The 19,278-nt window shown below is 39.9% G+C and overlaps 1 protein-coding gene across 10 annotated transcripts; it reads right to left on the minus strand.

Moving 5' to 3' along the window:
- Positions 1-1,343: 1,343 nt before the first annotated feature.
- On the minus strand, positions 1,344-18,684 carry FBXO30 (F-box protein 30). Of its 10 annotated transcripts, none has more exons than XM_041469772.1 (5): positions 18,523-18,684; positions 13,904-14,008; positions 8,990-8,992; positions 5,087-7,161; positions 1,344-4,246 (listed from the first exon to the last, which is right to left on the minus strand). In XM_041469772.1, exons 4-5 carry the CDS (start codon positions 7,157-7,159, stop codon positions 4,043-4,045), a joined length of 2,277 nt encoding a protein of 758 aa, XP_041325706.1. In that variant the 5' UTR covers positions 7,160-7,161; positions 8,990-8,992; positions 13,904-14,008; positions 18,523-18,684; the 3' UTR covers positions 1,344-4,042. The 10 variants fall into 10 exon arrangements, with proteins under 10 accessions (XP_041325706.1, XP_041325710.1, XP_041325711.1 ...); XM_041469776.1 differs by lacking the exon at positions 18,523-18,684 and adding an exon at positions 18,036-18,502; XM_041469777.1 differs by lacking the exon at positions 18,523-18,684 and adding an exon at positions 17,876-18,005.
- Between the last annotated feature and the right edge of the window lie 594 nt (positions 18,685-19,278).

The raw sequence follows: 19,278 nt of genomic DNA on the forward strand, positions 1-19,278 counted from the left end.
ATATTTGATTCAGGAATGCAAGCAGTGCTTGGAGACCATTTACAACTAAAGCACATTACAGCACAAGTAGCAGCAGAATAAGTCCTGCTATTATGGAAAAACTGATAAACTGCCACTGAAACACAGCTGCAGCATGTACAAGTCAAACTCCCAGCATTCTCACACAATCTCTCAGGAGAGTCTATATGCTGGGACTTGATGCCTGAGTTATTCTATCTCTTAATTCAGTTTCCCTCTCCAGTTTGGATTATTGCTTAAATATTCACCACATGCCAAAAAGTCACAGTATGAGACTCCCATTCTTCACGTTCTGCTTTACAAGCCTAACTTTTTATTAATCCTATCTGATTACTACTTTTTCTCAGTGCTATAAACAACTGCTAGGTTCTGCTCATCTGAAGATGATCAAAGCTGTCTGAACAGACATTCTGACTAAAGGAATTTAAGTCTGATATTACAACAGACATTGAACTGTCCACTGAACTTAAATCTCATTTTAGAAAATTATATGCAGCACAGAAGAAGTTTAGCAGTAGTAATCTCAGAAAAGCAACCTAAAACATACAGGCAAACCCCCTACAATACTTTAAGCATCAAGAAAGTTAAAGAAAAATATTTCCTTATACAGCAGAATATCTAATCCAGTTATGGACAGAGAAAACCAAAACGTGGTCTGTCTAAAAAGTGAAATAGGCACAAGTTTTTAAGATTGAACTTAGTGCAGTATGGGTACCATTTTTATTTGTAAAGACTACTAGTACGCCATTAGCAAATGTCAGAGCAAAATGTCAATTTCTTCTATTTTAATAATGTTTTATATTTTGCGATTCCATAGGCAGTCTGAAATACAACCATTATCTAAACACCCTATATTTTGTTTCTGTACTATTCTAACCAACAGCTTTCTAGAGGAAGCTTTACTCACGAAACAACACACTGAAAATGTTCTTTGCAAATCAGCAGCATATCATATTGATCAGATAATCTTTCCAATTTATTATTCAGAAAAATCAGTTAGAACAAACCTACAAGCTACAATATGTGTCTTCAATGTTATGTACTCAAATCTTTAATTGTGGAAGGGAATCTATGCTGCATAACAGACAAAAGCAATAGAAATGGGTAGATAATCTGAAAATGAATGACCAATCTTCATACTGAAATGTGTATAAATATTAATAATCTCCAAATTATGCAATGTTTGAATGTTTGTAAATAGTTTCCCATATGTAACTTTACTTTTGGAGTACTTACTAGAATCCTATAGGCAGACACTGAGCACCATGCTTGAACACCCAAAGGCTGGGGATGAGCTTTAAAGAAAATACAATCATACTAAAAGAGAAACTCCAAAAGTTTTATTAAGATTTCAACAGACATTGAAAAAAAATATTGCATAATGATTGAAAACATAACATCTTAAACAAAGTAGCAATGTGGTATCAAGTAAAAGAAAGACTGGAAAAGCTGTCTATATATGCTGTACGGAACATGTACCAGGAAAGGGATATGACATTTTTAAAATTCAAGGGCAAATGTGAACAGGTCACATTTTGATAGACTGACTATACACCATAGATGTTTTACAAACTGCATAGCAGTGTAAAAAAAAAGTTTTATCCTAAGTATACTGTATTTCTGCATTTGGAGCAGTTTACAAGGCAGATATGTTGTTTACAACATTGATATTTTAATAGCTCTGGATTCTCATAAAAAATAAACTAATTTAACAAAAAAAGCCTGTATCTACATTTGAAAAAAAAGTGCATGTATTGAGAAATAGTGTTATTTCTTAAAAAGAGTACTTTAAAAGTTCATTTTAATAGATCAACAACTGATGATACTTTCAATGCAGTTCTGCACTGTGCTACAAGCGAGGTTCTAACTGAACATCCTCTTTTCCATAAGCACCAAGACGTGCCTGCCTACCGTACTTAGCAGGGTTCTGGGGAGTTACAAAGAATGCAGAGTACCAAAACCACCACATTGCTCACTAAAGATACCAGTAACCCAAGACAGATGTTTTGAAGTAGATTTAGCCATAAATGCGAGCATTATCTCCTCAACTTTCAGGATCCTTCCAGTCACACAACTACTTTTAAACACTGAAGAGCAGCAGCAAGGAGCCATTAGAGCTGAAAGACAAGAACTGATGAAAGTCTCCTGCCTTGTGTACTGAAGAATTTGTGGGTAATGAGCATTTCAATGCATTCAAAGAACCAGGCTGGGGGTGTAAGATTCCTACCTAAAACACAGTTGGTATAGTCAGATCTGTACTTGAAACTGGATTCTCCTTTCCAGATAACTCTGGTAACAGCTAAGATTTACTGCAAATGTTGCTAACTTCTGTGAAGGGTTTACTCCTTTCTTCTCTTTACACAACAAAGAAGAGAAGTTGTGGAATGAGAACATGCAGTTTGAAGAACCAGGCAAAGCTTCTATTTGAGTTCTTATAATTTCAACTCATGGCACTGTTTTTTGGGCTTTTTTTTCTGGGCACCTGTAGCACTCTGAATAGAAAAAAAAAGGCAGTGAATGTTTAGCTGGACTGAATCCAGAATGGGAAATGCACGGATACCAAAGCTGTGAACTGCAGCCAGATTAGCCATAAACAAGTGTCCGGTACAGAAATTACAAGTAATAAATTTAGCCATTTTTGTAAACATCTCCTCCTTACTAATCTCTTTTTTTCCTATAATGGAAATACACACTGTATTTCATTGTTCCGAGCTCTGGTCTCTTTCTGTTTTAGTTTTGTGGCACAGTTGCTAAGTGCAACAGGCTAGAGACACCGACAGTAATACAAACAAGTTGGAAAGTCAGTTCAAGTTATTAAAGTTTTGCTATACCAGGCCATTTTTCAAAGCATGTATTCTCTGTTCACAAATGCTTTGTAAGATCTTTTCTTATGGAAGACTGGAAGCAAATTGGAGTTATTGGTTTAACAAATGTGGATGAACATAACATTTCTGATATGCCTTATACAATTAACAAATCATGTCTCATCTTATGAAGATGATACATTTGCTATACATACCAGAAATTTAAAATGCTCCTTAGAAAAGCAGCATTTTTATAGACAAATTAACAGAAAATGAGACAATACATGTCACAATACCACAGAACAAGTAAAGCCCTTTCATTAGCTGCACTATAAATTCATAACTGTTCATCACATACTTTGAATTTCTGACTGCTCAAGCAATTTAACCCTCAGCCAACTGCAGGACAAGGAAAAATTTTCTGAACATTTGACACTGATATCATTGTAGGTGTGAGAGTAAAAACTAGTATTTCATGGTTTTAGCTCTAAAAGTTTTGCTCCCAGAAGTAAAACAACTTGTTAAAGAGTTCAGAAGAAAAAAATAGCAATTGTTGACATGTCAAAACAAAGTTGTACTAAAAATTAAGCTGCTGTAAATCTGAGTTCTCTTATACCATTCCTAAAAAAACCTTTCTTTTGAAAAAAGCTGATCCTAGATCACCTGTTAACTAGGAAGAGCAGTAGAACACTGATTTAATGAGAAAAGATGTGCTTAAAAGCTGTGTTTGAGACATCTATTATGAAGTTTTGAATTCTTCCTTATCTTTCAAATATTTGGATTATAATTTGTTTAAAAAAAAAAAAAAGACCAAACACAGAAGGTACAGGATTTGGACAGAACTTCTCTCACTACAATTCAGTGTTTCCTATCCAAATGTGGGTACCATTTAGAGGCCAGTTTTGAAATGTTATCAGTCAACAGCTACATGGGCACCAGTGAATCAGAAAACACACCTTAGGATTTTGTTCTTAAATTACATAAGTTAGATAAAACTACCCTGTCCAGCAAGTTCCGAATTTTTCAAACATTAAGGCAACTTTCATTACTTTCCAGCTAAACAGTATTATAAAAAATAAATGTCACTTCAAACCTTATATACACAGTGACAGAGTAGATTTAGCTAGAAAGTATCTTTAGTACATTAATAAAGTGTCTCGTAATATTACCGAGGTTACATCAGGTGCTTGAGTGTATGTGCAATTGGAGTGGTGCAGTACTTAAAGTACTGGCTTCAAAACAGAGCGCAGTGACCGTCCCTCCTTGGTGAGCTCTCGCGTCACACACATGCACGGCAGCGGCACGGCCTCCTCTCTTCTCTCCACAGCGTTGTAGCTACACTTCTTCAAGTGGTCAGCCATGCTCACGATGTCAGCAAACTTCCACTCATTCACAGTACAAAAGGCTGTACTGAAGCGCCAAACCTAGGAAACAAGCTGCACTTAGGCTCACAGTGCTTCAAGATACCTGAACTCAGAGCAAGAAATCACATGCTTGTGCTATAGAACTTTCAGGTAATGTTGCCAATAATTCATACTGAAAATCATCATGACAAAAATACACTATACAGAACTTAGTATTAGGCTGATTCAGACTCAAAGACAACTCTGAACAGTGGGAAAAATAAAGGCAATATTTTTTGTGTCCACAAAATAGATACAATTGGAAGTTAAATTACAAGATATTTTAAGACCAGCCACAACAGTTCGTTTCTTATCAACATGTGAAGCTCCAAATGAGTGCTGCAAATATTCTGCAGTTTGGGGTGGGGAGAATGGGAAAAAGTGCATTACACAAAGGTCATCCAAAGGTCCAAAGGTTTTAAATTATTTCAATATTTAAGGCATTCAATACCAAGGCAATAGATAAGATCTCAACAGACTTAAAAATAAAAATTGCTGTAAACACTACACAGGCAAGCAAAGCCAACTTTGTAGGCAGCTTCTATGGAATATTGATCTTAAAGCAAATCATCAAATAATCTTTTAACATTTTAAAATATTGAAAAAAACAGAAGCTAATTTACTTGCATCCAGCAAAAACTATACAGACTCTACTTCTATTTCTCGAAGTGTGGAGAAGACTGAGACAACCTGCAGCAATTTTCACTTTTTCTACACATCTCTTTCTTGAAAGGTTACTATACCAAAATCCAGTAGTCACAGACATAATATTAAGAGAAAAACCAGAAACAGGACCAATATAATACTTTCCCTTTCACCTTCAAAATAAAAAAAAAAAAAAAAACAAAAACCAAAACTTACCTTTTCTTTTACCTGCCAAGAACTTCCTTCTGGGCACTTTCTCTTCTCCCAAAGCAGTATCACCATTCCACGTGCTTGAAGCAAGCTTCCACACACATCTCTCATTAAACGTGACACTCTTGAAAGCTGACATAAACTAAAGCCATCTAGAAAACTAGCAATGTGCTGCAGCACCTCAAAAGGTAGACTACTCAGATGGTCATTGTGTAGTCCAATTAAGCAGCTTTTTGCTGGTTCTACTAATACTGTGGATATACAAGGCTGAACTCCAAATGACCGTAAGTGGCGGTCATGAATAATTTTTGCCCCTTGTGTTGAAGGACAAAACCTTCGTTGAGAATATGTGCACCCATAATATGCCAAAGGACACCTCTGCTCCATCCAGCCATTAAGGCCAGCATGAATGTCTCCATGCACATTCTTAAAATGCGACGAAAATTCATTCCTTCTAAACAACTGTCCACAAACAAATGTAAACATTGAACGCTGTTTTGTTTGGTATCTAGCCACATATTCCAATACCAAATCCAATCCAAGGGTCTGGAATGGACTTGGATTTGAGAGCTGTGGGTTGGCATGATCACATGCAGAAGCTGAAGCTATTTCCCCCACCATTGTATTTGTGGCCAATATAGCAGATGGGAGAGAAAACGTCTGGGTCCCAAAGTCAACGTGATACACATCGACAGCACGACTTTCCGATATCCCCCTACCTCCGGGAGAATCTCCTAGGCAAAACAACAGAGCTGCAGTGATTAGATCAATTCCCTGAAGACCCATAGGATCTTCTGTTATCTCCAAATCTGACGTATCAACAGCTTTGTCTTCTTTTGGTGTTGACCAATAATGGTTAACAAGGAATCTGTACGATCGATGCCGTAAAAGTGAAAATGCATCTATGTTTCTCAGTCTTTCTTGCTCTACTTGTCTCTCCAACATTTCTTCTTCATTAGCATTATGGGGAAGCAGTACATTATTAGCATTGCCATTAACTAAGTGATCAGCTGGTATTACTTCAACTTGTGCTGTTACAGGGCAGGAGCTGCAAGACTGTAATGCTTCATCATCATGAGAGGCAGTACATTCACCATTTGCTACACTGGATGGTTTTGAATTAGATACACCAAGATCTTCACTGTGGTCCAACACCTTTGAACATTCATTTTCTACATGAAAGCCATTACACAAAAGTGAGGAGTTACTGAGGTTTAAATTTAAGTCATGGTTTTGCACTACATCATAACAAATATCACAAGAACCATTTTGCTCCATTTGTGAATTTTGACTCAGGCTATCAAAGTCAATTCCCCCAACTGCTCCTACATTATCTTCATCTGGATTTTCAGAATCAGACTTTTTATCCTGAATAATGCCACTAGAAGCTTGTTCTTTAATCTGGGGATCTTCTTTCATTTCATGTGGTGAAATGCAGAGGTTTGAACTTAACATACCAATGTCCCTTGTAGCTGTGTTCAGGATATCCAGAGCAGCAGCTAAACTCCTCGTTGTTTCTACAGTAGCTTGATAAAGTGCACCATAGGACTCTTCATCTACAGGCATCAAACCATTGGTATGCACAGTATCAGGGGCACTTGGTTTGACAGAGGTTTGCTCTCTGGATTCTGGTATTTGATCACCTGCTTTTGACATCATAGTTGCTACTTTAAGTGATTCTAATAACATGCGCTGGTCTTGAAGAGCTAAAGCCATATCTAGCTGCTCCACTTCATCGACATCTTTACTCAGGTTTTCGTAGGATTTTCGGTCAGCATAACTGACTGGCCATCTATTCCACTCCATGGTACAACATACCACACTTGCAGGACAAACTTCTAGATGATCCGCAATTTTATTTCGGGCTACTATGAAGGGACACCCAAAGCCACTATTCAAACAAGGCACTCTTTCAAGTGGACATAACATGCGATGTTCCTCAGCTTTACAAGAGTGAAAAACTGCTCCACAAACTAAGGGGCAGCCAATCAAATCACAGGAAATGCCCGGCTCTGGTCTGGTCATACAACGACGGCTGACACAGTTCACACAGTGTAAGTGTTGCTGATGTTCCTCCATGACTGTAAATCCAATTCTGAGTAAAGAGAAAGGAGACAACAGCATAGAATATTAACTCAATATTGTTAATATTTACTAGCTACTATTTGCAGTTTTGCATGCTTGATCAGTAGACATTTTCAGAAAACAAGTATGTAACATCTTATTTCAAAGAACTGGTGCTTAAAAGTTAAGCTGAAAATTAAAAAAATACACATTTGTATCAGAGCCCAGAACATAGTATATGCATTTATTTACCAGGTCTAACATATGCAACTTCAGTAAAGATGTTGTATAATCCTCCACTGTGGAATAGCCCCTTTTCCCTACTCATTGCAAAAAGATCATTCCATAAAAAACAAAGCGTGACCTTGGACTATACAGCCAACAACAATTATAAACTATACAATTGCACAGAGTACAGAGACAAAATAAAGCAAACCAGATTCATCCTCATGTCCAATTCTCTAAATTAAACAGAGGCAACCTTTTCCCCAGGGCGCCTGCTACCACCTAAGCTGCTGACACCCTCTTTTTGCAGCTCTGTTTAAGGCAATCTGCAGCCTTCAGCAAGCATCTCAACTCTATGCCATGTCCCATTCTCTCCCCACTCCCTGTTTCTGACAGACTACAGTCCTTTACAACAACTTCTTTTTCTTCATCTAAAGCCTACAGCCCCCTCCCTTTATTTTCTACAGTAGCTGTTGAACAAGGGTAGCAAATAATACTACATAATTACACTACATATTAAATAAGTCCTTTTATTTCACTGCAAACATTTACACAAAACTTTAGTTGCCTACATGGTCCTATCTCTATGTCCACTTCAAGCCACAAAAGGTAAATTTTTAATGCATCCCATGGCCACCCTGATCACAATACCAGCAATTCAAAGTGTGAGGATATCAACAACTCTGCATAACAAGGCCAAACAGCAAGAAAAATCAAAATACGTATACATCCATGGTGCAATCTACAACACATTGACAACAACAAATAATTCAATTCTTTCTTGTGGAAAAATAAACAAAAACCAAAGAAAAAAAAGAAGAGTAAACTTTGTCTCTTTGTATCATATTTTTAGAAAGTCTGTATGTAGACCCACAAAAGTTACCAAGATCTACCCTGTGCTCTTACAAACTTACAAACTCCCTCTCAGAAGTGCTATCGGTAGGGATTAAAGTTCAGAGGTATCAGTGAATCACTTGTACAGAGCCAAATCTCAAAAATACTGTTTCAAAAATACATTGCTCATTCCATCTTTTCCTTACTCCTCTCCCTCTAGCAATTTTCTTGAGAAATAAAATGCCCAAAGAATTTAGGTTAATAAAAATGGTTCCTTATTCTGCCAACAAGTGCTTTCACACATTGTCTTTAGACTAAACACTTCAGGTTTAATGCATTAAACCTTCTTAAATTAAAATTACTCTAAACTATAAAAAGAAAACTGCTTCTCTTAAAACTGAAGGCAAAAGGAAACAGAAGTGCCTTTTAGATGCTCCACTTTAAATAATTTAAAGCATTTAAACAGAAATATATGTGACACCTCACTCGTATTCTTTTATAATGCTTTGAAATTCATGCCAACTTTAAGCAGCAATCAGTCCTCATTCCCCCATGCTTCGTAATTTGGATAACTTAAATATTTTAGCCACCCACTTCCCTGAACACTTTTAACAAAAAAGCATATGTGCTACACTTAGCAGGCAAAACACAGCTGAATTTCCCCCGCCATACCTTAGCATTTATATACTGAGTAACAGTAAGTTTCAAATAAATTGTCAAGCGATCAGTCGCTGGACTCAGTAACTGACTTGTTCAACATTTTTGCAAACATCTCTGGCACACAACCTTCTTTTGACTTGCAAATTAAATCAGATAGCATCTACTACAAAGAGATTAAACATGTTCAATAAAGAATGAAAAAATTATTTGACTTCTCTGAAGATAATTTTAGTTCTTCCAGCAAAGCCCTCTCTGAGTAATTCTTGCCAAATATCGTGGCCTGCTGCTAGACCAAAGAAATTCTCAGAAATTTCCATCAATACTGAAACCAAACTACTCCTCCTCAAGTCAACAGGTGAACAGAGATCAAAAGGAAGTTCTGAGGTTATGTGTGTATTTTAAAGTGAATAAGATAAAATGGAAATAGTACTGAAAAAGACAATTGCTAGTTTATAATGCCAGGGTCTTTAGAGAGCCCAGCCCCTACTGCATCTATCTAAACAGAGTCCTGCTCCCATGAAGCAACAGCCTGCTCACTTTGAGCTGGCCAGAAGTGAGCCACTGGGAGAGCAGCACATGGGTTTGTTCAGGGCAGGAGTACCTATGACTCTCTTAAGATGGGACAGTGTGCTGCTAACTGGGCTCAGCTGCACAGGTCTCACGCGCCCATGAAGGTACCCAAGATGACTTCTGCCTCACTGTGGGGTTATGGATGCTCTCACCCTATTGAGCGGCTTCACCACCCACTTGACAGCACCCCAGGTGAAGAGAGAGCACTCATGTCATGAGCTGCCAATGCCCTTTCCCACGGGGTGGAAAAGCTGGGTACAGTCTGACAGCAGCCCAGGGGTCAAGACCCACAGGACACCCACAGGAGTGGGCGTGTTGCTCCACAACAGTGAAGGGCAGGCCTGGGCTGCCCCGGGTGCTGCTGCCACATGGCTCCATGCTGGGCACAACCCGGCGTGTGGAGCGGGTGCAGACAGACATCCTTTCCAGACCCTCATGGCTGTCTGTAGCCATTCCATACCGACTGTGACACTTGGACTTCAGTGGGAATTTCACATCAACACCATCAGATCACATCAAGATGTGTCGCATGACAGCAATTTGGGCCAAAATTTTACGGATTTTGGGCAAGGTGAATGAGTCACCTTCACTCAACCCAGAAAGGGGACATATGTCAATTATGTTGGACAAATGGCACACACTGCTAAGCCAGCACTATTCTACTGCTTCTAGGCCAAAGCTGGCCCCCATGCAGCAGCTCAAAACACAGTCACACTGAGCTCGTGTTTGCCTGCACCATTTCTGGAGACATACCCTAAATTAGTCAACCATCATTAAATGGTATCTTTAAATAGCCTGAGCTTACACAGAACATTCTATTAAGACAGTAAAACATCCTCCTCCCCAGCACACTATCTTGGTCTTTACAAGTCAGATTGTGAAACTTGAGTTGCACAATGATACTGACTTTTCTCAGGCTCCTGAACTCCTTTCAGTCATAAACTAATATATCAAAACTTAATTATTTCATATAAGCAAATGACCTTTCAAAGTAAGAAGGAAACAAAATCTGGTGAAAACATCAAGTATCACTAACAGACAGCATATGAAAGCCAAAGCTGACACTAAAATCCCAAGTCCTATCAATAGCTGATGTTAATTTGTTCCATTACAGATGCTTCAGGTTGGTTTTATCAAGAAACAGTTACACAAAAAATCTATTAAATAGCTGAAGTAACTTATTCCCTCAGTTTCTATAAATAACAATTTTACTGGTCACCTAGAAGCTTGATATTAATTGCCATTTATCTTAAAATTCAAATCCTTTGGCTCATTTCCTAAACATATAATTTAAAATATCTTCAGACATCAGTAGATGAAGTAGCAGAACATTAACTAAAATTCTGCATTCTGCTTACAAGCCTTAACTACTGCAAAACTTCAATTTTGTCAGAATGTTGCATTTTAATTATAAGTTACTACAAAGTCTCTTTAAATATATTAAATGTCCTTTTATGCATTTTTAATTTTAATGCTTGAGCTTCAAACTCAACAGCTGTTTTGGGCAGTCATGAGTTCTTAGACTGCTTGAACTACTTTAGGCTTCTGATATAATTCAATTCTTAAATTGCAAATTAGGTCCAAAGACAGAAAAAAACCAACAAATGACCCTATAAAACTTGTAAAATAAATAGATAAGACCTCAAGAATTAGCACACTGATTAATCAGCAAATGGCCATGACTCGTTCTGTTTTGTAAGCTAACTTTGTAAATCGCAGAACTTAGCACCTCTTTCATTCATAGATTAAGAGCATTCACATATGAATAATTTCCCATTAAAGAACCACGACCAATATATCATTAGTGCTATACTGAGAACAAGAACCACCCTCTTCCCAAATACTGCTTTGTAAAGAAAAAACCTATTCGGTAAAGGGGAGATAAAGAAAATTCTCGCTGGAGGTAACAAGTCCTTTTATTTCCTCTAATACAGCAAACTGAAAGGGCTAACAAAAAATGTCATTGCTGACATAAAGAAAAATACCTGTTGTTGAAACACCAATAATATTTACAAAGTTTATATCCCACTGTGTTCCTTGTCACAATATGGTCAGAAGACAGTGTCAGATCAATGACTACAGCAAGAATGAACAGCTGTCCTTTTCTGATAGTGTAGTGTCAGCAACCAGCTTCAGTTCCTCCAGTTCAGGGTGCTGAAGTACATACACTTGACTGTTACTAGCAGAGAAACCTAAAAATACATCCCGTTCCAGTGAGGTGACCACTGCTCTCAGAATTTGTGCCATCACTTGATGTTATTGTACATACTATACAGTCAGCTGACTAAATCAGCCAGAACATGCTTTGAAAATCTGTCATAATTAAAAGGATTAAAATTCCAGCTGCTACAGCCACGTGATTTCCAGTTGCTGTTGTAACACAAACATTAAAATAGCATAATAAGGGTTTCAGATACACACAATGCTTCAGCTGCAAGTGTGAGCTCTCACTTTCTTCTATACCACAAAATCTGTACTTAGTATTATCAAACCCAAAGCCTGCTTGCTCACTCTCTCCTATATGAATACTTTGGAGCCAATAAGACAGGAAATCACAGCAACCATTACTGCTATTGGAGCCCTCCATTACACAGCCCCCTATTATTCATCAAATCTATGAATCTCAACTACCTTTAAGACTCTTCTATCAAATTCAACTGAAGAGACCAACAGGTTCTTAAGTTACTGCTTCAAGGAAGTAGAAAACTAGAGACACACAAGCTTTATTAAAGGTTTAAACTCCCAGGAGCATCCAAATCCACCCACAAGCAAATACATGCAAAAAATTCTAAAAAATTCCATACTAAAAAATTTCCTTCTGTTTTGGACACTGGAGAAGTGATGTTTTAAGTTTTAGCTTTCATGGTTTTCAGATCCTGTACTGCATTAGTCTATAACTCTGAACTCCATACAGAGTGTTAGTTAGTCCTCATCACAGTTTGGCCTGACAAAACAATCCTTCCAGGCCTGAAAACCAAGGTCATCATCACAGCCTCAGGCCTGAAAAGTATAGACAAAAGTAAACTGGGGGGAGCAAACTGGGGGAGTGTGACTTCATTATCTGAAGCTGTAATTGGACAATTAACCCCTGATATGCAAATACACTAAACTTGTATCTGCCCAAAAAACTCATTACCATCATCCAACTTGGGCATAGCCTCTGTGAGGCATCTGCACTGCCCAAGGTGTATCTTTTAAAGGCCTTTAATAAATGCTCACTTTAACTCTGTCTAGCCTCAGTTCAAGGTAGCCAGTCCAAGGCATCAGAAGAGACAGCTGTAGATCTTCCATCTTTTTCCCAGATTTCTGTTAGGAGCTTCTCTTTCGCATGCCAAACTTAAATTCTCAACCTTACACGACACTAACTACCACCCCTTACCCCTAAGTTCATCAGGACAATCCTGATTTCTGTTACAATAAGGTAGACCAGGGAAGCTAAAACTATATTCAAAACAGTTGGATGGATGAGTGTTCACTGCATTCTCAAACATAAATTCATCCACAACAAAGATGAGAGCATCTTCCCTGGCTGGTAGTGACTGCACATACTGAATATAGTAGAACAAGTTTACATTAATTTATTGTTAATCACTTTTAATGAAAACATGAAAAGAGCTCCTATTACTAAAGCCCAAACTACTATGTAAGCAGGACGCTACTTCAACCATTACCATCATAGTCTCCAGCTATTATTATGTATTACACAAAAGAGGCAGAAAAAGTTTACAGTAAAACATGGCTTTTTACTGCAAGGAAAAAAGCCCTCAGGGGAATACATACTTCTGGAAAGATTCTAGTTTTATCAGTGGTCTAGCATTGAAGGAATATATACTAGCTGCTTTTTTAAGCATAAATCAAAGTTACCTATCCACCTCACAAACAAACCAGACCAGAAAAAGAGAAATCTCTAACTATAGCAGAAATAGTGAGCACTAGAATTATAGGGAATTGCAACCTTTTTTATGCCAACCTTATAAAGAAGGCTTTTCCCTGTCTGCCCCTGCCCCAAATATCCTTTCTTCCTAGTGGCAAACCATCTTCCTACAATTCACAGAATACAGTGCAATTATTTCCTCCCAAATCATTGAGGCCAAAAAAAAAAAAAAAAAAAGAATTCAAGGGGAAAAGAGCCAAAGTGAAACACTGCTTTGACTGAAGTGGACCCTCCACTGATGCCCTACCTGTCTGGCTTTGTTACATTTTAGAACAGAAGCGCTGATGAAATGACAGCACACTTTCTTCTATCCTTTTTAAACTCAGTTAAGAGTGATAAAAATCAAAATCAAAACTACTAGGCTTTTCTTTAGAGTACTTTTGTGACAGATCTGCCATGCATTCTTGCTTCCTTGACAGATTTCCCGGAGAAGAAACCCAAAGACCTCAATGTGCCTTTGGCCACACACGGACACAGGACAACCACACGAGGAACAGCTACACTTGCTGCATGGCTCAGGCACAAAAGCACTCTACCTGTTGAGATGGTGACTGGGCAGAATCAGCTAGAGAGCCAGTAGGTTTCATGTGTAAAGCACTTCTGAACTTGAACACAGTGTGACTCCTCGACTGCTGCAGATTCTGCAAGAAATGAGATCAGAAGTAAGGTTTCATTTCAGGTGTAGACATTACTTTCTGTATGTACAATCCCCTGAAAAGGTCATGTGCTTACACTGTCTGGGGCTACAAACACTGAAATTTTTTGTAGATTTTATGGGACTATAAACAAGTTTTTAACAGACTTCCCAAGTCCAACCTAATTTCTGTCATTTTAGCTTATTGCTAGCTGTTAGTCACACTGTATGGTAACCTAATTATATTTAAGGCTGTAAGAGATTATTAAAAGTTATTATTCTGAGCTACTGCACTTAATTCACTGCTCTGACCACTTCAGGGAAAAAAACCCTACACTTTTATGAAAGATTGCAACAGCTGGAGAACTAAAAGAAATAAATAAATTTAGATCCTTTTACAAACTTCATTTTAGTCTAGTTAAAATTTGTCCATCTTCAGTCTTCATACATGGGAACTTACTGAGCAGTTGCTTACTATTAAAAAGCTTTTTACTGTAACAAGATGCTTCTTCCATTCTTTCATTCCCAAGGATTACCACTAAAACTTGAGAGAGGTGAAATCGAGGTAATATGCCCAAAGGAAGAATGATATTCTTATCCCAAGACCAACTCACAAATCCTCCAGAAAAGCAGGAAAGAAAATAAGCCATTTCTCAGTAACCAGAAACAGAACTACTGGAAAAAATAATGCATTCTGTATTACAGTAGGTAGTTTTAACCACCCAAAAGAAACCAAAAATAAATCCTTCTTACGTAATATTTTAATTCATACATGCTGCTGCTGAAGAATTCCTGACCTCTGCATACTTACAGAAATCAGGCCAAACATCTCATTAATATACTGTTTCAGGTCTTACTACACAAGTTCAACTAGGTCCCATGGCAAAATGAGAAAACAACTTTAAAGTAAACAGACCATGAAAGCAACTTCTCTCCAACATCCTACACTGAAGTGCAATGTCATGTATTCTGTCCATATTATTTTTTCTGTTAAAAATATACCCTTGTTAGTAGATAATGGCCTGACATATATGCAGCAAAATAGACAGCACACAAAAAAATTTAACTGACATACCCACAAGGATACCTTATCAGATTACAATGAAGTAGAAATGATGGGAGTTTGTCTCAAAATATTTTGAAAAATTTGAAGTAAACCAAAAATATTTGATACTATAAGACAAAGTTTTAACAACTTTATTCTATTTTCAGATATTTCCCTTTCTTATCAAATGAGAGACACTCTTTGCAGCAATGGTCAGGCTTTTCCCCCTTCCAAGCTGCTTGGTTTTAAAACCAACAAAACAGTAAAAAAATCATAGTTTTAAATAAAACTATTATCTAAATAAAACCTCACCTATCTCAGCTGACAGAAAGCTGGGAATATATCTCATAGTGAGCATGTTATACCAGCTCTTTCAATATGTTTCTAGCATGAATGAAGAACTGGAAAACACCAACATCTTCACTACAAGTTTGAACAGCATTTTAGGACATATGATTATTAATCAATTTGTTACCTATAATATCATTTAGACCACCTTTTCCAAATGTCAACAGGCTTGATGCTATTTCTTTTTGCCCAAGGACTCCAGCTGAATGATCCTATCCAAACACATTCCTTATCTGGTGACAACAGTGACTCAGACAAAACACGATTTTGTAAGAGCATTAAAGCTTTGCCAATAAAGCACACTCCTATAAAGATCCTATTTGCAATGAATCTATCACACCAACAAATTTCTCTGTCAAGCATGACTTTTGGAAAACTACAGTTTGTACTAGAGATATTTCTAAATAGACAAATAAAAGCCTGAACTTCAACAAAACACCACCCACCTTCCAGCACCTCTGCAGCAAAGTCTGAACCAGGTATCACACTCAGCCTGAACCACTACCTGAAGTTTTACATGAACAGCTGTAACTACACCACTCAGAAACTTACCTCACCATGCCTCTCATTCTCAAGTCTTAAGTTTAAACCTATCATTTTTTCATCATGATCTCACATTAAGAGCTCAGACCAATGTTGGATATTTGGTAAGAAACATCACAATCTACTCAAGTGGATGTTGTATTGACTGTAGGGGTTTGCAGGGTCCTGAAGCTTCAAACAGCATTAAAAGATTACTAAAAGATTATAATAAGACACCAAGTGTCACATCAGAAACTATTAAAAAATTGCAAAGTAAGTCAGAGTCTAGAGCTCCCCTGCCATTTTAACTCTCTTGGCCTGTTTCAGACCAGTTTATATTACAAGACTTTTCAGTCTTTTTTCTTCATTCATTATTGAGATTAGACAGTGCCCTGACACTCAGGACAGCTTACACAGATTTCTCTGTAACCATCAATAATGTAAATATTTGTTTCTTCCTGGCCTGTCCAGGAATACTTACCACCCCTTATACAATCTAACCATCTCACCAATAGATACATTATCTTTATTCTCATTATGCAGATAAGGAAACTGAAGGGAAATTGTCACCAGTACAATGACGACTATACATGATTCCCTGCTCCCATCTTTATTCTACTAGATCTCATTGCCAGAGGCAAACAGCATTTGCCTCCTTTTAGACAGAGACTACCAAAGAAATAGGTCTATCGATATGAGGGAAGTTTTGCTCCTTTTAGCTCAATTGGACTGAAGGCAAAACAGGGGTTTCTTGCACAGCTGAAATCTGCAGCAGCTACAGGAACTCATTTGAAGACTAATAACCATATGCTTTCTTCTTCACAAAGTTGTAGACTACACCCCTGCTGTAGACACTCCTTATGACCTAAAAACCTGGCTGTATAAAACAAGCAGAAATCTTGTCCAGAAGCTTTCCAACCAGACATTGCTCGTTGAACACAGCGCTTATTTTGCCCACTAGACTTCTATCTTTGAAGTAGAAGGCAATGGAAATATAACCCAAATTTAAGAAGTTAATTGAGTAAATGCAGAAGATGCACTTTACTGCAAAAGAAAGAATATACAGGCAGCAAAGTAAAAACACTGTTTTTGCATCACTTTTGCCCATCCTGCTGGGATTCTCCTGTTCTCTAACACCTTCTAACTTTGGAAGCAAATGAGAGAAGAGACCCCACAAAAAGTCTCATTTTGCAATACAATCCCCAGTTCACTCTCTCTAATCTATTTCTTCTCTCGATGAAACTTGACCACTATGGAGAAATTCCACATAGATATTTACATGCATACAGAGTAGAAGATAAGAGTAAAGCTGCCAGTGCATTTTTCAGTACTACAGGTACTCAACTTGCTTACCAACAAAGTTCTTCTAACATTGTACTTCTGGGAGAAGAGTGCAAGGAGGAAGACCATAGATAACTGAGATATTCCTCAAACTGGATGCATGCACCTTAACTCCCCAAATCACAGCACAAATTAAGATGTATCACATCATCGTGAAGCAGAAGGCAGCAGGTTTCCAGGTGAAGGACTTAACCATCAAGAACTCCACAAGAATTCTACAGAAAGCAGAGGCAGTATCTTGCCTTAAGTGTTAGCACAAGCAAGGTGAGGCTGTTACTTCAGGGGTACTGGGTTTGGACTAGTATGCTAACAAACACTTCTCTGGCATTAACAACAACACAATCAGCGAAAGGGAAACAAGGATTATGAAAAGCTCCTCAGCCAAATCCGAGTAGAGCTTTACAGAACAAAAGAAAGCCACCTCTCCAGCCCACGGGTTATTTCCCTTAAGAATTTGGAAGACCTGCTGCGAATAACAGCGACGCTAGAACTTTTGGAAGTGAGGCCGCACAACTGTTCCAAGACGCGAGCCGTTCAACAAACTGCTGTCATCTCCGTGTACGCCTCTGACTGCCGACCCGTGGGGTTACAGGAGTACAACCACACAACCCTCGTTACCTTCAGAAAGGAGGGAAACAAAGGCTCCACCGCACGTCAAAAAACTGCCATTAAAAAAAGGGACTGAGAGAAGAGAGAAAACACCACCTCTTGCACGGGCTGCGCACATCTACTCGAAATAACACAAACACGGGGGATTAGAGAAGGATTTCTGCAATACCTCTATACTATTTGCTCTCCTCTCCCTCTTTTCACGCACAAAGGCAACTCTCCGGCTGCGTTCCCCACAGCCCCAGGCAGACCCCGGCCCTACGCCCTTCCCACGTGCAATCGCGACACCCCGACAACGCCGGCAGCACGGCGGGGTCAGAGGAAGCGGCCGCGGCACAGCTCGGGCCGCCGCCACCCGTGGGCCCGGCGGCAGCGGCCACCCTACATGGCCCGGCACGGCCGCACACACCCGGCGCTCCGGGCCCCGCGGGCACGGGGGCTCGCGAGGAGGCGGAGCCGCACATCGAGCCCCTCGCGGCCTCTTCCAACGGCGACCCGTCAGGGGCCAAGGCGGGGAGGCGCCCCCGGGCGCTCGGGCCCCCGCCGGGCCGCCATTTGTTTACCGCCCGGCTGCCGGGCAGCGGGCGCGGCCCCAGGCGGGACGCAGGGCCCGGCTCTCCCCGCACTCGCGGACAGCAGCAGCGGCGGCGGCTCACCCGTCCCCGTCGCTCCGCAGGCAGGCGAGCAGGCGCGGGAGCCTGCGCTGCGCCTCGCGCTTTCCCCCCGCCGGGCTCCGGCCGCCGCCGCGCTCGCTCCGCTTCTCTTCTCTTCTTCTCGCTTCGCTTCGCTCCGCCTCTCCCGGCCCGGCCTCGCCGCCCGCGGGGGGTCGCTGCTCCGGCAGGGTCGCTGCTCCGGCAGGGTCGCTGCTCCGGCGGCTCTCCCCAGCCCTCCTGTGCAGGCGGTGGCGCGGGCCGAGGGCACGGCGAGCACGGCTGCTGCCTGGGGTTCAGATAGCCCCGCTCCGCTCGCCTGGGGCCGGATCACCAGCCTTGGTGCCAGCGTAGAGCCGCCATCCCCGCAATCCATCCTGTATCCAAAGTCAGTTTTTCCGGGCCTTTGCAGGCGCTGGGCCTTGTTAAAGCTGTCACCTCAACAAAACCTTTCCTGCCAGCCATCAGTGACCCCGCAGTACGCCTTTCGGTGTTACTGGCAGTGCTTCTCTAACACCTTTCTTGGAGTGTGTTAGACTTACGGTCCAGAACTTATTCCCAGAAACGTGGCCATGCACCCACAGGTGCTGGTTGCTGAGCCTTCCTTTGCAGGTTCTACCCTTTAGCCTATGGAAGCCAATCCTTTAAGAGGCTGTAGCTAGGTAGGAATTATACAGGGTGTTACCCCTGTAGGGATTCTTATTCCTCATATGCATGCCGTGTTTTAAGGGGCTGCAGTGTGTCTTATGAGTCCTGGGGGTG

Source organism: Pyrgilauda ruficollis, unplaced genomic scaffold, assembly GCF_017590135.1.
Source record: "Pyrgilauda ruficollis isolate IOZ18807 unplaced genomic scaffold, ASM1759013v1 scaffold24, whole genome shotgun sequence".
Taxonomy (NCBI): domain Eukaryota; kingdom Metazoa; phylum Chordata; class Aves; order Passeriformes; family Passeridae; genus Pyrgilauda; species Pyrgilauda ruficollis.